Source organism: Lissotriton helveticus, chromosome 7 (assembly GCF_964261635.1).
Source record: "Lissotriton helveticus chromosome 7, aLisHel1.1, whole genome shotgun sequence".
NCBI classification, from domain to species: Eukaryota; Metazoa; Chordata; class Amphibia; order Caudata; family Salamandridae; genus Lissotriton; species Lissotriton helveticus.
In genome coordinates this window covers 1,025,274,656-1,025,292,483 of record NC_136068.1, presented here as the reverse complement: position 1 = coordinate 1,025,292,483, position 17,828 = coordinate 1,025,274,656, and the positions used below count along the sequence as shown (strand labels likewise).

The 17,828-nt window shown below is 50.0% G+C and overlaps 1 protein-coding gene across 2 annotated transcripts in view; it reads left to right on the top strand.

Moving 5' to 3' along the window:
- The window catches only part of LOC144769594 (cyclin-J-like protein), a 155,989-nt gene that overhangs the window by 54,321 nt on the left and 83,840 nt on the right, over positions 1-17,828 (top strand). For both annotated transcript variants that reach the window (XM_078653752.1, XM_078653751.1), the window contains exon 3: positions 10,799-11,009. In XM_078653752.1, the coding sequence (XP_078509878.1) occupies positions 10,799-11,009 (211 nt within the window). The remainder of the gene's footprint in view (positions 1-10,798; positions 11,010-17,828) is intronic.

Sequence of the window (17,828 nt, the reverse complement as noted above, 5' to 3'; positions counted from 1 at the left end):
GAGGAAAGGCTCCGAACCGGTAACTCCACACAGGAACAACCAGGAAGCAAGGTGAGGGCGTGGTCATGAAAGAATCAGTAAGCCAAGCAACAGTTTGTGTTGGGAGGCGTCCCTTTACGTGAATTAGGGGGTGTCTCAAAGTTACACATGGCAAAGATGAGCCCAGCCCTGAACACATGTCAATATCTTCCCTGATATCGACTATCCCTAACAGCCGGCACTCTGACTCATTGCAATATATTAAAGAAATCTTATACTTTTTTTTTTTTTAGGTCAAGCCTGTAAATGCGCTTGCTCATTGAGCTGCGAGAGATATTGGGGCTTAACCAGAGCTTAACCATTGGGCGATTTGATGCTGTGCCCGTGAAAAGCAAGGCTCAATGCGCATTGACCTAAAAAGCGCGTGCACATCAAAGCCACCAGCCTCCCTCCCACAGGCATCCCCCAGCGTGCGCTGTGCTTAAGGCATTTCTCCTCCCCTAATTTATTCACTGCCCACGGCTTTCACTTTGACGGCCGCCAGACCGTCTCTCGCCTCACGCTTATCACCCCCCCCCCCTTCTCTCTAGCACGCTAACACTCATTATCGGGCATGTCACATCACTCTAGCGTTTGGGGGTCTGGATGTAGAGAGAAGTGTCTCCAGAGAAGTTCAAGTAAGTTTAAATCCATGTTTTTTATAGGATAATGACGCACAATATTTGATGTTGTTTACATGGTCGTGGACACCTTGGTCTTAATAGGCTTCCACTTGCTTTCACAGCTGGCAACCATAAGGCACGGCGTATAGGGTGCATCGCAGCATAGAAGGTAACTCTTGCAACTTACTGATACGCATCGACTTTGAGTCAAGTTTTGCAGTTGCAGTTCCATTAGCGAACTTCATTTACAGCGGATGCTTGTTACTGCACGATCTGTTTTAGCTGTTTCCCTTGTTCCTTCAACACATAACGGCTTATTCAGAACTCCTTTTGAGAGAGAAAACTTCAGTCCACGTGACTCTTTCCTTTAACTACACTCTAGCTATACATGGTTGATGTATATTCTTGTTGTTAATGAGGTTCTCCTACTGCACGCACGACGTGCTTTGGTGCCTTCTTTCCTTCACCATCCTTCCTGTTGTCTGTGCCTTCTCCCCCCCCTCCCTCCCGTTGTCCGTGCCTTCGACCCTCAGCCCGCTCTCCCGTTGTCCGTGCCTTCTACCACCCCGCCCGCCCTCCCGTTGTCCGTGCCTTCTCCCCCACCACATCCCCACCCTCCCGTTGTTCCTGCCTTCAAAATCCCCCCGCCCGCCCTCTCACCCCGTTGTCCGTGCCTTCTCCACCCCCACCCCCCGCTCTCCCTCCCGTTGTTGCGATGCCAATCATTTGCAGTACAATAAGTCTCTCGTAAATGCAACCAATTGTCTGATTGCATTGGAAATGCTTGTTTGAAATGCAAGGTACACTGCAATTCGGTGGCTGCGCATTGCTTTTATGTGCTGCCGCCAAATTCAATCAACACGTCATCAATGGTCTCCTGGCTTACAGCCCCTCTTCTCCGGCCCACCCATTGAGCACCCCGCTTTCAGATTAACACAGGCGCCACACTTAATATTTTAGCAAGCGCTCGCTGCCACACGCTGAACTATGCGTCATGAAGGAGCATAGACGCTCCCATAACATGTAGAGAGCGCAGTTAAAAGCCCACAGATCCTCCTCAGCCGGGAGCAGTATGCTACAGCCGCTCGCAGCTGCTGCACCCACTTGCGACTGCTGCACAGTTATCTATCCACCATCTTTAGTGTTGCTGCCAAGCAGGTCATGGCAGAAAGGGTCAGGGAAAATGTTAGTTGGCCCCACGACGTGCTTTGGTGCCTTCTTTCCTTCACCCTCCTTCCTGTTGTCTGTGCCTTCTCCCCCCTCCCGTTGTCCGTGCCTTCGACCCTCAGCCGCCCTCCCGTTGTCCGTGCCTTCTACCACCCCGCCCACCCTCCCGTTGTCCGTGCCTTCTCCCCCACCCTCCCGTTGTCCGTGCCATCAAAATTCCCCTGTCCGCCCTCCCACCCCGTTGTCCGTGCCTTCTCCACCCCCCCGCTCTCCCTCCCGTTGTTGCGATGCTAATCATTTGCAGTACAATAAGTCTCGCGTAAATGCATCCAATTGTCTGATTGCATTGCAAATGCTTGTTTGAAATGCAAGGTACACTGCAATTCGGTGGCTGCGCATTGCTTTTATGTGCAGCCGCCAAATTCAATCAACACATGTCAACAATGGTCTCCTGGCTTGCAGCCCCTCTTCTCCGGCCCACCCATTGAGCACCCCGCTTTCAGATTAACACAGGCGCCACACTTAATATTTTAGCAAGCGCTCGCTGTCACACGCCGAACTATGGGTCATGAAGGAGCATAGACGCTCACATAACATGTAGAGAGCGCAGTTAACAGCCCACAGATCCTCCTCAGCCGGGAGCAGTATGCTGCACCCGCTCGCAGCTGCTGCACCCACTTGCGACTGCTGCACAGTTATCTATCCACCATCTTCAGTGTTGCTGCCATGCAGGTCATGCAGAAAGAGACAGGGAAAATGTTTGTTGGCCCCGACACGTACGGAAAAGCTCCTAGTGGTTTTGGGCCACTTACTTTTTTTCAGCTAATTTTCAGATAAAACAGTCCCACTTTGTTTTTTTTGTTTACTCTGAACAAAAAGTTTTCAGAGTGTACTCTTTAACCAAAGCACCAGCTCGGAATAACCTTCAGAGCCACTGTGACTTCCTTCGAAGCACAAAGATCCCCAATAAGAAGACAGGGAATCTCTAAATACGGCAGACGGTGCCCGCCCACACCTCACCCCATGCCACCACCTGACTGGAGAATCATTTGCCTAGGTCTCACTAAGGCCGAAGTTCTTTTTTTGATAAATACTTTACAGTAGAATGGTTTCTGAATTACAAAACTACAGTGCTTTGTTCAGTCGGTGATGGTGACACATATACAGGTATTCACATCAATAACATATAAGTAAGTATTCATGTTAAAAAAAAAAAAAAAAAAAGAATTCCACTAATTCATAATCCTTCGCTATTCGAACGTTGATGCTGCTAAAATGGAAATAGTAGAACTGCCCCTTGATTTATGATCACACAGGTTTGGCCTGGTTTTGTGTGAAGAAAATGAGTGATGGACAAACTCCGCTATTGCTGGTACATAAGACACTGTCCCTTTCACAAAGGACTCCCATCTCACTTTCTCGCTACAGATCCACTCATCAGAGCGACTTTCAATGTTGAATTAGCCTGGGATTTTATTTTTACTTTAAGAGTTTTGCACTTGAAAATAGTAGCCACTTCCAAACATGAATAGATTTTTAATTAGTGAGCTCGATATTCGGAAATAATAGAAAAGGTAGGGAAAAAAGCGGACGTTTTAACTGGTATAAAGGATTCAACATTGGTGGTAAAAGAGGAATCTTTTAGAGTTATGACATGAAAGCAGAGCTTTAACTGGAGCCAGTCCTGCCGGTGCCGAAGACCCGTCGTTAACAAGCATTTGCAATTAAATAGGTCTTTTATTTGCGAGAGTTTGAACTAACGACATTGTAAATGATATTGGCTTTCATTTATGTTCTTTAAAAATCTACAAGAGGTGTGTAAACATGCACTTTGTACCTATACTCTTTTACTGCCAGCCTTACTTCTCATAAGGAACAACTATAAGTACAAAGTGCGTGTTTACGCACCGCTTGCAGATTTCAAAACACATAAACAGCATTTACAAAGCCAATAGCTCAAACTCTCGTTCCTGCTTTGTGCTTTTTAAATTTTTGTTATTGCTTATGCTACTGCTAGTTCCTTGAACAAGCCACCACTTTGTCTTCAAAGAGCTATCTGACCATACATGTATGCAACTTGCTTGACACGCAGTTACAACACTGAAGAAGAATAGTCATAAAACTGCACTATAAAATAAACTACTACCATGCATATTAACCACCAAGCATATAATAAACTTTACTGTTTACCGGGTCGTCATTTATTGAAACCGGTTCGCTTGTAAATGATAAAAGTATTCATTTATTTAGGAACATGTGCAAAATAAAGCTTGCTGGACATTTCCTGAAGGCCCTGGTAATGCTTGCAGAGCTAGTGAAATAAGTTCTAATCTACTTCTTTCCCTGAGATTAATTGTCTGGTCTTAGGGCAGGTGATATTTACTAAAGTTTCATGTCAGACAATAATAATAGCTTCGGTATTGCGCCACCACAGCACCACTCAGCACCACCACATTATCACTCAGCACCACCACATTATCACTCAGCAGCATTACTCAGCACCACCACAGCATCACTCAGCACCACCACAGCATCACTCAGCACCACCACAGCATCACTCAGCACCACCACAGCATCACTCAGCACCACCACAGCGCCACCCCAGCATCACTCCGCGCCACCCCAGCATCACTCCGCGCCACCCCAGCATCACTCCGCGCCACCCCAGCATCACTCCGCGCCACCCCAGCATCACTCCGCGCCACCCCAGCATCACTCCGCGCCACCCCAGCATCACTCCGCGCCACCCCAGCATCACTCCGCGCCACCCCAGCATCACTCCGCGCCACCCCAGCATCACTCCGCGCCACCCCAGCATCACTCCGCGCCACCCCAGCATCACTCCGCGCCACCCCAGCATCACTCCGCGCCACCCCAGCATCACTCCGCGCCACCCCAGCATCACTCCGCGCCACCCCAGCATCACTCCGCGCCACCCCAGCATCATTCCGCGCCACCCCAGCATCATTCCGCGCCACCCCAGCATCACTCCGCGCCACCCCAGCATCACTCAGCACCACCCCAGCATCACTCCGCGCCACCCCAGCATCACTCCGCGCCACCCCAGCACTACCACAGCACTCAGCACCACCACAGCATCACTCAGCGCCACCCCAGCATCACTCTGCGCCACCCCAGCATCACTCTGCGCCACCCCAGCATCACTCTGCGCCACCCCAGCATCACTCTGCGCCACCCCAGCATCACTCTGCGCCACCCCAGCATCACTCTGCGCCACCCCAGCATCACTCTGCGCCACCCCAGCATCACTCTGCGCCACCCCAGCATCACTCTGCGCCACCCCAGCATCACTCTGCGCCACCCCAGCATCACTCTGCGCCACCCCAGCATCACTCTGCGCCACCCCAGCATCACTCTGCGCCACCCCAGCATCACTCTGCGCCACCCCAGCATCACTCTGCGCCACCCCAGCATCACTCTGCGCCACCCCAGCATCACTCTGCGCCACCCCAGCATCACTCTGCGCCACCCCAGCATCACTCTGCGCCACCCCAGCATCACTCTGCGCCACCCCAGCATCACTCTGCGCCACCCCAGCATCACTCTGCGCCACCCCTGCATCACTCTGCGCCACCCCAGCATCACTCTGCGCCACCCCAGCATCACTCTGCGCCACCCCAGCATCACTCTGCGCCACCCCAGCATCACTCTGCGCCACCCCAGCACCACTCTGCGCCACCCCAGCACCACTCTGCGCCACCCCAGCACCACTCTGCGCCACCCCAGCATCACTCTGCGCCACCCCAGCATCACTCTGCGCCACCCCAGCATCACTCTGCGCCACCCCAGCACCACTCTGCGCCACCCCAGCACCACTCCGCGCCACCCCAGCATCACTCTGCGCCACCCCAGCACCACTCTGCGCCACCCCAGCACCACTCCGCGCCACCCCAGCATCACTCCGCGCCACCCCAGCATCACTCCGCGCCACCCCAGCATCACTCCGCGCCACCCCAGCATCACTCCGCGCCACCCCAGCATCACTCCGCGCCACCCCAGCATCACTCCGCAGCACCACAGCACTCAGCGCCACCCCAGCCATCACTCCGCGCCACCCCAGCATCACTCCGCAGCACCACAGCACTCAGCGCCACCCCAGCCATCACTCAGCGCCACCCCAGCCATCACTCGGCGCCACCCCAGCCATCACTCGGCGCCACCCCAGCCATCACTCGGCGCCACCCCAGCCATCACTCGGCGCCACCCCAGGTTATAGGTGTCACATTCGCGAAAGTTATAACTATTGGCATTGTAAATGACAAAGCTATTAATTTAGCTATTTTCAAAACTAACACATAAATAAAAAAATTGTCATTTACAAGACCAATAGCTCAAACTTTCCTAATGCGAGACCTATTGCATTGCAAATGCTTTTTTTTATTTATTTATTTATTTATTTATTTTTTTTTTTTTTTATGGCTAGCGTATTACTAAAAGGTTGGTCAGCCATAAAGTTTTTGACTTCTGGGAGCTTGATGAGTTTAACCACAGTGGCAAATAAGTATTTAGGGATTGTAATGGCAGATTTAATTTTGTTGATAAAATAACTCGTTTTTAGCTTTGAGCAATATGTTTTTGTATGTCTGATTTGTAATTTTATAAATCATCTTGTCCTCTAACCTATAATTAGCCCTCCATTTCCTTTCAAGTCTCCAACAAAGTTGCTTGTGTATTCTCCATTCCTCATCAAACCAAGGCTTCGATGGAGATTTTCTGTTATTGTTATGAGGTTTTGGGGGAGCAAGTACATTAGTACTCTAATCTGGAACAAAAGAAAAAGCCTAAAATTAAACTGGCCAATCTGCTATGTATTCTGTTTCAAATTCTCTCGCTAGACCCACCACCCTCTCCAATGCCTCCGTTTTAAAGAGTTCCCCTTTTCTCCCTGCCCTTGAGCAACCTTCTCTCCAAACAATTAAGTCCCTGGACCGGGATCTCCGCACACCCACCCAAAATGTATGCTCTTGCCACTGGAGCTTTCTTCCAGTTATAACAACCAAGAAGAAGCCTCCCTTACCTTCCCACCGTGCTCTTTGCAGCAGCATTGGGCACCTTAGTAAGTTTTGTTGGAGGTGGTGAACCCACATCCCTCCAAATTTCATTATTAAAGAATGCTGATGTCCACTCGGTTTCTGAGCTGCCATGATTTCCCAACAGAATGTGTACTTGGGAAGATGGCCACCATACACTTTTTCAATGAGTCACTTTTAGTAGACCCTGCTACCTCGCTGTTGGTAATTAGGGCTCACAGTTTTCCGTTTTTACAGATTTTTAAAGCTAAATACAGACAGAAAACAATGTGTTTCCAGTCTGTATTTACTTTTAAAAGTGGAAAAATATGGAAATTGTGCTTCCTGTTAGTGACTCTCCATGCTGTCCGTCATGAATTCCAAGCCAACAGCTGAGCAGATAGACAGCATGGGAAGTTAAAAAACAGGTTCAGATTTCCCTGACTACAGGCATATGTTAACATATATGAATATTATAATGCTGATATTTACATGTAGGTGTAATGTTTCACTATATTTGGCTGCTTAATTGCTAAAACGCTGAAAGTAGCAAGGTATGAGTGCATGTTTATCAGTTAAATAAATGTGGAAATATTCCATTTTACGACTCCATTTATTCTCAAAAAACAAAATAAATATGGATAAATATCAATAAGATCGTCAAAAAATAAATTTGGATAAATACAACCGGAAAGGTTATAAACAGGGAGCCCTATTGGTAATACATCGACTTTCTCTTTGCCTCCCTCCACTTACTTAGGCTTGCACTTGTATTTTCTGCACCTGTTGGCATTTCCTCCTAGGGCAAGACTGGCAGTTCCAGATATCAGGCGTTTCCCTGGAAGGCTGGAAGGGGGAGGGCCGGTTTTGCAATTGTGCAGGTTCGTTTTGCAGTAGTACTGCAATATCTGCCCCCAGTAACAAAAGCAGCAGTGCTTCACACTTGCACTGCCTCCTGCTCCCTCCCCCCTTCACCATCCCCCCGGGAGCTCGCCTGACTGAATTGCCAGGGCAGCTTTGAGTTCCCAGTCCTGCCTGTTTCCTCCATTGGCCATGTCTGTACTCAACTGTGCTGGTTCAGTCCATTATTCCACTGTCTGCCACTGTTACTTTCTGCTTCTTGTTTTCTATAGGAGTGATCATTCTTTTACTGAACAGCTGTATCCCAAGAGAACCTCCTTACCCACAACTGTGCTAATGACAACACTGAGGGCATAGCTGCATACATCAGATATGGTGGCGTTGTGAATGTTAGACACCTGTAAACCTTCTGCTCTGAGGCAGCAGTCCCTAGCTTGTGGTTTGGGGACCCTTGGTGGGTCTACGACACCTAATCGTCGACTTCTTAACAAATGAAATAATATTAACAGATGAATAAGGTGTATATAAATATGCAAAAAAACATTCTGTAAATGTGAAGGAATTTGAAATAGGATGCTAAAAATAAAGTGGTTGTCCTCTGGTTGTTGTCTGGGAACAGTGCAAGTTCATCAAACAAAATATAGTATGAATGATGGGTGATCTCAGTTTAGTTTTGAAAATCTCCAACTGGACGATTAAAATAAATTGATCGAGTTTTTCCTAATATTTGTTTGTGAATTATATAAAATAATTATTTGTGTATTTGTTTGATGAATTCTTATTTGAGTATTTTTGTGTATTGTTTTGTAGTTACTCATTAAAATTGCTTAGGCCAAGGTGCCTGAATTCCAATAATCACTCAGTGGGGGTCACCGCATTCCAGTAAGGATTCAGTGGGGGTCCACAGAAGTCAGAACCAATGCTCTAGGGGACTGTTTGAAAAATGGTCTAAAATTTGAGTGAAATGTAAAAGAGTGACTGATGGAGTTATACTGCCTAGATACCTTACCATTAAAGATTACTCTTCAGAGCTTCCTAATGTTGCCATATTTATCTTGAGGACTAAACTTGGGAGTGAGTCATTTTCACTAAGACAACATTCCCATTTCACTTCAAAATAAACAAAAAAAAAAGAACAGAAACCCTGCTGAGGTTTTTTCTCCCGGTTTCATTATTTTATCTCTGTCCTTTCGAGTCCTTTTAACTTGCAAATGGTTCTGATTTATAAATGTGTATATATATTTTATAGTTTTTTTTTTTTCTCTTTCTAATTTCTGAATTCTTTGTTCCCTGATGTCCAGCTGATTACGTCTTAGCATTACCTCTGTGCCGTGTCCTTTAAGGTTTTTAGGTCTCGCCTACTCAGCGCGTATGCACTGCATAGGAGGAAACCTCTTGAAATCGATTCGCTCTTTAGGCCAAAAACGTGCACACATTGCATTGCTTTCAATGGCAACGTGTGCAAGTTTGGGATTACCTTGCGGGAGTGAGCTCTGGTGAAATCTGTTTGTAATTAACTTTCAAACAGATGGTGCCCGTGCTCGCACCCGCAAGGGAAACGCTGTGTGTTCTCTCGTCCGCAATCCCCCCACTCCTCCCAACTGTTTTTTTTTTTTTTTATATCAGCTGGGCACGCCTTATGTTTCCCTGCTTCCAACACTGAGAAGAAGCAACATGCTACCCGAGGGAGCATTGTGTATATACATAAAACGTTTTCTTTTTTTCGAACACGCCACACCGCTCTTTATCTTTAACATGGCGCCCCGTGCCTTTCTTTTGTTGTGCACTCAGCGCCCAAACATTTTTATTTATTTATTTAAATTAACTGCAGACCTCTTCAAATTATTTTCTTCTGCTTGAAGAGACAGGACTAGACTCCACTGCATCATCTGATTTCTAGAAGGCACCATCACTGCGCACTAGAGCTATTTCTGGCCATGACAGCAGCGTGATTTGAAACGAAAAGAAGACTTACACCTCCAAGCTTTCGGTTCAACAACAAGCCCGTCTATAGAAAGAGGGAAAACACAAACGTATGTTCCTTAAAACTTGCTGACATCCTTACTTTAGCATTGCTGCCACATTGGATGAGAAAATGCTGAAGGAGAACTCCTATAGTCAGATTATTTCTTTTATCTCTAATTCCCTTATTTATCTAAAAGTTCTGAAAAAATTATTTACTTTCTGCTGTATAATTTTAATTCGTTCTCTGAAGCATATTGCAGTTGGAAAATGCCATTGCAAATATTAAACCTAAAATATATTTTAACATTAAAATACATTTAGAAATAAATTATTGTGTGTCTGTTATTTGTCTATAATGGCTTCTACATTTAGATAATTAAACACTTTGTAAGGGGGACTTGTGTTTGAAAGTTTTTAGTAGATGCCCTGTTTCGTTTGAAAAAAAAGGACACACAACTCTATGGCACTTATGCTTGAAGATTCAGCGTGTGATTGTACTGCTCTTTTCTCCCATCTCTATGGCTCTGTTACATCACTCGGAGGGGCTGTGTTTTTGCAGAGTCACCGTGTTTGAGCACAAACAAGCCGCTGATCTGGTGGGAGGGCAAATTCGGGCCTATGCTGTTCATCTAGAAATGTTCTCATCCCTTTCGCCATGTTGTCCACCTCCATGGGAAGTAAATCACCCACCACAGGTCAACCAGAGTAAGCAAGGATTCTGTAGGTATCGGAAGGAGACAGTGCGCTCAATCCTCATAACACCAATATTAGAACTTTGCATCCTCTGCAGAAGGGTCAGACTTCACTCTGTATCCTTAATTTAATTATATTCCTTTAATTTGGTGCTTTAGGTTGCAGTTTAGGTAGCTGTTTGGTGGTTACTTAAAGAGTATTGTGGAACTGTTTAACATATACTGATGGGTCACTGATTATTGGTAGCAAGCCAACAGGTCTCGCTTTTGGGACCTTATAAGTATTTAGTTAAGCAGCACAATATCCTTGGATCAACCGTTATGCCAATGCTTGTTTTTAATATACTTGGGTCTGATCGTATGCAATATGTAGGTGGAGGTCAGCAGATATGTCAATTTGTTGAGCCTCATCTTCATGAACTTTTTGTGTTTTTATTTTCAGGAGCTGAAGCTTCCCACCTACCATGCACATTCACCACAGATTGGCATGCGGCGATACTTTGCTGACCTCTTGGCTATACTCTGCAACCGCTACCACCTCTGCCCCACTGCACGGCACCTCGCCGTCTACTTGCTGGACCTTTTCATGGATCACTACGATGTGGCAATCAAGCAGCTGTATGTCATTGCTCTCTCCTGTTTGCTCCTTGCAAGTAAGTGTCTTGCTGTCTATACGGTATTATCTACTTAAGATGGCTTTTGAATAGTTGTCTAGAACAATTGCTCTATCTTGTTATAATTTGGTTGCGTTAGAAGCACTTTATGCGTACGACGCGGACACAGCATCTGTTTCCCACTACAGTGATCCTAGCCTGCACTGAGAGGCACAGGGATGCCATTGCAAGATGCAATGTCTGTTATTATAAATAATGGCATAGGTATCGGCCTTAGGCACGTGTTGAGTGCACAGTTTGATGGGATCACTTACTTGAACTGGAAAAAGGACACGCTCGTATTCATGTACTGCACAAAGGACACTTAGGCTTGCACAGGGAAAGAGGTTCTGTCTTTCGTGTGCTCTGGCAAAGGTGGACGCAATCCTCTACACACAGTGGCATTGGGGTGCTCTTCTGTTCGTGCCCTGTAAAAGTAAAACAAAAAACAAGGTGATGGCTGGAATGCTTGAATTAATATCAGCCACTGGCAAATGCTCAGGCCGCATCCTTATCCATAGCTTTTCACCCACCATGCCACTGCAGTTTGGACCCCAGGCCTGACTCTGCTCAAATGGGAACAGTCCCGGCTGAACTGCCAAGCCAGGTCCTCCATGAACCGGAATACAAGCCTACTAGGAAAGGTTTCGCCCTATTTTGGGATCTTCATGCAGGTATAGCTTGATTACAGCAGCACAGTGTGCACGAAACCCACGTTTGGGCATGCCTGTCGCACTTAAGGCCTCAACTGCAACAACATGGTGATGGATGGAGTGCTTGAATTAATCTTAGCAGCCACTGGTAATCACTCAGCAATTCAAACAATCCATCCATCGTCTTGTTGTTGCAGTTGAGGCCCTAAGTGCGACCTGTATGGCCAAACATAAGTTTCATGCACACTGTCGCTGGGACCACACTGTACCTGGATGATGAGCACACAACTAGGGTGAAACTGGTCCTGGGTGGGGGCGTGGCCAGCAGCCGGCGGGAATGGTCGCACACTAAAGCGACTCCCGAGCCCCGCCTGCTTATCCGCCACAAACTATCCGTCTCGTGACCTGTGTTCCCCCTAAAACATCGAGGGTACCGTCTAGAAGACCCCAGTACCTGCCTTGGTGCTGAAGCGACCCCAGATTCTGCTGCTGTGCGGGGGTGGTTCGTCCTGGGGGGCGGAGGTCCTGCAAGCCTACAAGATGGCATTACAGCTGAGCTCCGACTCCGATACAGAATGTCCCCGCTGCCTCTGCTTTGTCCGGGACCGAGATTGCGTGGCGGACCCTCCTACGCCGTACCGGAGCCCAGCGGGTGACCTCCCTGGCTGACCAGACTGCTTCGCCGGCATTGTACTAAAGCTGTGCTGCCCTGGGGGAACTATATCCAGGCGCTTCACTGTGGGAGTGCCGCCCACGCGACACCCCGGCTTCTGGGGCTGTGGTACGTGCATATATAAACTATCCCCACTCGCGCCCCTTCTTTCACTGCTACTCTGCCGCTGCGGACCTGTGAGGCTCGTCTGACTGTGAGCCGCGGCTGAGACACGCTGACCTTCCCTCCTGCTGGCGGATCTCGGGCCGCCCCGGCTTCCGCCGTTGCGGTCCACCCCCGTCTGCTGTGAGGGCCAGACCGTCACATTCAGAGGGCCCAGTTCTTCTTTGGGGGTGTGCTGGCTGCTGGGACGGCGCGATACCTGTGGGGCACTCCGGCGCTGCTGCGGCGCCCACGTCCCGTCCAGGGTCGGATCTCGCCTACACTGCAGCTTCTGCCGGTGTTGCCCTACCACGCAATTCCCCAGCTTCTGGGCCCGTGACGGCCGACACTCAATGACTTCTCTTGCCCGCTCCCCACCTCAGCCAAGGCTCTCCTACAGCGTGCCCGGAGGGACTGACAGCGGGGACAACATTGAGCTGCCTCCATTCTCTGTCCCTGGCCAGCGGGCCCCCGGACCTTTGCCGCTCCGCCCTGCTGCGGCGTACTTCCACCAGAAGCGTGAGCCTGAACGTCACTGCCTTTGGACCCGACCTATCACCGGACCTGCGCTGGGCACCGGGACGACACTGCAGAGGTGGGCTGCTTTAGCGCTATTCTAGCGCCTGCGTGATTCAGGTACACAGTGTCGCCCGCAGAGTGGTCCCTGTCGATCCTATTCCACCAGGAGCCCTGGACGCGGCCTAATCCTCCTGCTCACCTCGATGGTCCGCCGCTGCCCTTGCTGACATCGGGTCCGCCCTTCAGCTAACATGTGGTGATCCTGGGCTATGGTTGAGTCGCAGTAAGTCATGGCGCTCACCTAGGCCTCACATACGATCCTTGCGCCTCTGTGCTGCTCCTGATTCCCACGATTCGCCGACGCACGCAGTGCCCTCCACTACTTGCTGCTCCTTGGGCGCTGCTCTGCCGGCTGGGTTTGGTTGGACCTGACGAATCTATACTGCCCGCTCCAACGACGTAGACCGCTTCTACTGCCACATTTTGCTTCCCATTGAGCCTGGCACGCCTCCACCCTCACAGCATTGTTCCTCATGGCGTCGAACAAAGGAAACCGGTCCTCCAGCCAGAGACAGCCTAATAAGAACTCCTGGGGCACTAAAGGAGAAAATAAAACAGTGACCTCCCCTGATACCCCGAACTCTGCATCCCCCTCGTCGAGGGCGAAGACCCCCTACCTTAGAGGACATCATGCAGGCGATAGCTGGAGTGAGATCCTCCCTAGAGACACGGATAGACTCAGTCAATATAGAGGTGACACTGTTGCGGGCAGACCTGAGGAAAATGGACTCCACAGTAAAGCACGTTGAAGTTAATACAGCAGCTCTCATTGATGACACCTCCACGCGCCAGCGACAGGTGACGCAGCTCCAGCAGCAATAAAAACAAATGAGCGACCTCCTGGGCGACTATGAGGGGTGGGCACGACGCAACAACATTCGCATTTTGGGCGTTCCGGAGCGCATGGAGGAGCCGGCGGCGGACCTCTTTGTGGAAAAATTGATTACGACCCATCTCCAGCCGAAACAACTCTCAGGCTACTTTTCAATTGAGCGGGCGCACAGGGTCCCAGGAGGTAAGCCCAAGTCTAGAGCTCCCCCCCGACCTATCATCGCGAGGGTCTTCAACTTCCGGGACCGCGACGCCATCCTCCAGGCTGCCCGGGTGGGACCACCTCTCCTCCTGGACAATGCCTGCATTACGCTGTTCCCAGATTTCACCATGAAGGTACAGGCCAGGAGACGCAGCTTCCTGGAGGTCAAGAAGGCCTTACGCGATAAGCACATCAAATGTTAAATGCTCTTCCCAGCGAAATTGAGTGTGGAACATGAAGGCAAGGTTTGGTTCTTGCTATCACCGGATGAGGTGTGGGACTGGCTTGAGGGCTGGCGCCGAGTGGAGAGATCTCCGAGAAAACCACGACGCTCGCAACGACCAGGACGAACACACGCGAGAAGATGAACTGCCGGAAAGTCAGGAACTCTTTACAGTCCTCAACTCCATCGATGATTGAAGACCCTTTGCCGTTAGCAGTTCTTCATTCACCGGGCTTAGCTATTGATCTGCGGGCCTGCTCCTCTTCCTGGGAGTTTGTTTTGTGAGGGCAGCTCTGTATAGCAGATCTCCACGACTTGTTGGTTCCTGATTTTGGACGGTGCACCCCTCGGTCCCGGCCGGGGCCACATTGACTGCTTACCAGGTACTCTTTCTACCATGAGGATATAGCACTGGGAACTGTTTTAAACTTTGTGTTCATATGCATGTTGGTCACTCCACTGCTAGTGACAGGCGGAGGGGCGGCACCGGCTCACCGGGTACCCCTACCGTGGTTGGGAGGGCGACAGGCACTCTGCATAGTTGGGGTGTGGATAGTTTGAGGTCCGCGGGCAGGGAAGTAGGGAGGGGGGTTGGAACGGGGGGTGGGGAAATGTGGCTTTATTTTGTTGTCATTGCATTGTTCCTTTTGTCTATTTTTTCGCCTTCACGCGGAGTCTTTACTTGTCACATTGCTTATAGCTCTCGGCCCATTGTGGGCCCCAGACTGCCGAGCTGTTCACCCAAGAGATTGCCTGGTCCCCTAGAGCTTGATAGGCTTCCTACCCCAATTTGTTGTTTTGGTCTTCTGTCCTGACGCCTTGGCCGGCCTTATTTCCACTTCTCCTTCCACATACTCCACTTGATTTATTATTATGTCACGTCCTTTCTCTAGAACCCTCAAGATCCTGTCTTGGAATGTAAATGGCCTGGGACACAAAATTAAGCGGAGTGTGGTCCTCCAATTTCTCCGGCGTCGCTCCCCTGACATCGTCCTGTTACAGGAAGCACACCTTGTGGGAAACTATTGTCGCGCTCTTCAAGGAAGCGGCTATACACTATTGGTACACGCCGGTTTCACCTCTGGGTCCCGCGGCACCAGTATCCTGGTCAAAAAGAACCTCGCACTCATTCCCTCCAAGACATGGGCTGACCCCATGGGTCGCTTTGCGATTGTTGAGGCCTCCTGGGAGGGCCGCCCCCTGAACATACTCTCTGTGTACATTCCACCGGCATTAATCCAAGACTCCCTTAAGGAGCTGGACGCTCACATGCTGAGCCTCCCTGTAGGTACACTTCTGATCGGCGGAGACTTTTAACAGCACGATGTGCGATAATTTAGATCTTGGTCCCAAGCGCACCTCTCACCGGTCGCGCTCCGGCCTCTCCGACTTTGCACACGCCATAGAGCTGGAAGACATCTGGCGCCGCCATTATCCGACCACATCCTATTTCACACACTATTCAAACGCGCATAAAAGCATGTCCCGCATTGAATATTTATTCCGCCCCACTGCTGACCTCGGCTGTTTCATTCGCCCAACGGGTCTTCCGCGGGGCATTTCTGATCACTCACCCCTCAGCGTAGACTTGACCTATCATTGTCCATACACGCGCGGCCCTATTGTCATTAGCCCTTGGCTCATGCAAATCCCTGATATTAAAGACTGCCTCCTTGAGCGCACCGAATATTACTTCACTGAAAACGTCGGCTCGGTTGCTTCGACGGTAACGCTCTGGTAGGCTTATCTAGCGGTCGTAAAGGGTGAGGCACTGGCACTAAAAACGGGCTATTTATGGGCCCATAGAGAACGGATCCTCCAGGCAGAAACAGACCTTATCCACCTCGAAACGGTACACAACGCCGCCCCCACCGATGACACTGCCCACCACCTCCGTACTCCGCAACTGGTGTACAAAGCGCTGACCCAGGAGAAAGCGCAGGCCCGTTTACTCCACACACGCCACCGTGTGTATGAATTCGGAGACGCTACGGGAAAAATGCTTGCATGGTTGGAGCGGCGAGACCAAGGATCCCGATGGGTTCCCTCCATCCTTAGGCCGGATGGCTCCACAGTTGTGGACCCGCAAGACATTGCGGAGGCCTTTGCCGACCATCTGGAGCGCGTATACACCGCTGGTTCCTGCTATACGCCTGAAGAATCTAGGCAACTCCTGGAGGAAATGCGCCTCCCTGTCACCTCGGACACTGATCGGGAGACCCTAGACGCTGACATCCCGGTGGACGAGCGGACTACAGCGCTTTTCGCCGTCAACTCTGGGAAAGCTATGGGCCCGGATGGTGTCCCTATTGAATTCCTCAAGGGCATGGCCAGGGAGATTGTCCCTCATCTACGTAATATGTTTCTACAAAGTCGCGAAGACAGTATACTCCTGTTTGCCCAACGGCTGGCCTCCATTGCTGTAATCCTCAAGCCGACTAAACCACCCACTGATTGCGGCTCTTATCGACCGATCTCCCCGAACAGTGCGGAGGCAAAGATCCTGGCCAAACTGCTGGCCAACCGTCTTCTCCTCGTCCTCCCCTTTCTAATACATGACGATCAATCCGGCTTCCTTCCGGGCCACAACACAGCTTTGAATCTGCGAAGGGTCCACAATGTCATAAGCCGCCAATCCACTCTCCAGCAGGATGCGGCTATCCTCTCTCTTGACGCTACGATGGCGTTTGACTCGATCGAATGGCCTTACCTCTTCGAGGTTCTGACCGTTTTAGACCCCAATTTATTGGCTGGGTGAGACTCCTATATACGGACCTCTTTGCCCAAGTCAGGGTCAACGACCACACATCCCGGCGGTTTCGCCTCCACCGGGGTTCTAGGCAGGGCTGCCCTCTGTCCCCACTACTCTTCGCCCTTACTCTCGAGCCCCTTGCCCACTGGATCCGGACTGATGTCTCGATCAGGGGTCTCCAATGGAAGGAAGATGTGACAGACAAGATCTCCCTTTACGCCGACGACATCCTCATTTATGTCTCTTCCCCTCGGTCTTCCATTAACAGTTTGTTTCATGTCCTCACCAATTTCGGGAAATACTCGGGCTTTTCGATCAATTGGACTAAATCTACGCTCTACAAGCTGCACGGCCCCCCTCCCCGGCTGACCTGAGGGTTCTCCATTGCGACTGCTACTGATGGCTTCCAATACCTCGGTGTTCGAGGCATGTGGGCTGCTAAATTCATATCTTAGCATTAGATCGCCGCCTAGTGTTGGGCTCGGATGATTGCACATTGTTGTCCTGGAAGAGTCTTCGAAGTATCCTGAGATAGGTGGCTCCTCCCCTGGACTACAGTGCGCATGGGCATCGGCTCCATCCCCAGATTGTTTTTTTCCGCCATTGGGTTCGGATGTGGTCTCGACGTCTTACTGTCGGAACCAAGAAAAACTAACTTTTAGCGGCCAAAAGGCCTCGATTTTCTTGCGTCGGTATTGTCTGCGCACGGTCTCGAGTCTTCCGTCTCTTGGAGCCGGAATAAGCGGAGTTTTCTTCGCTCTCGGA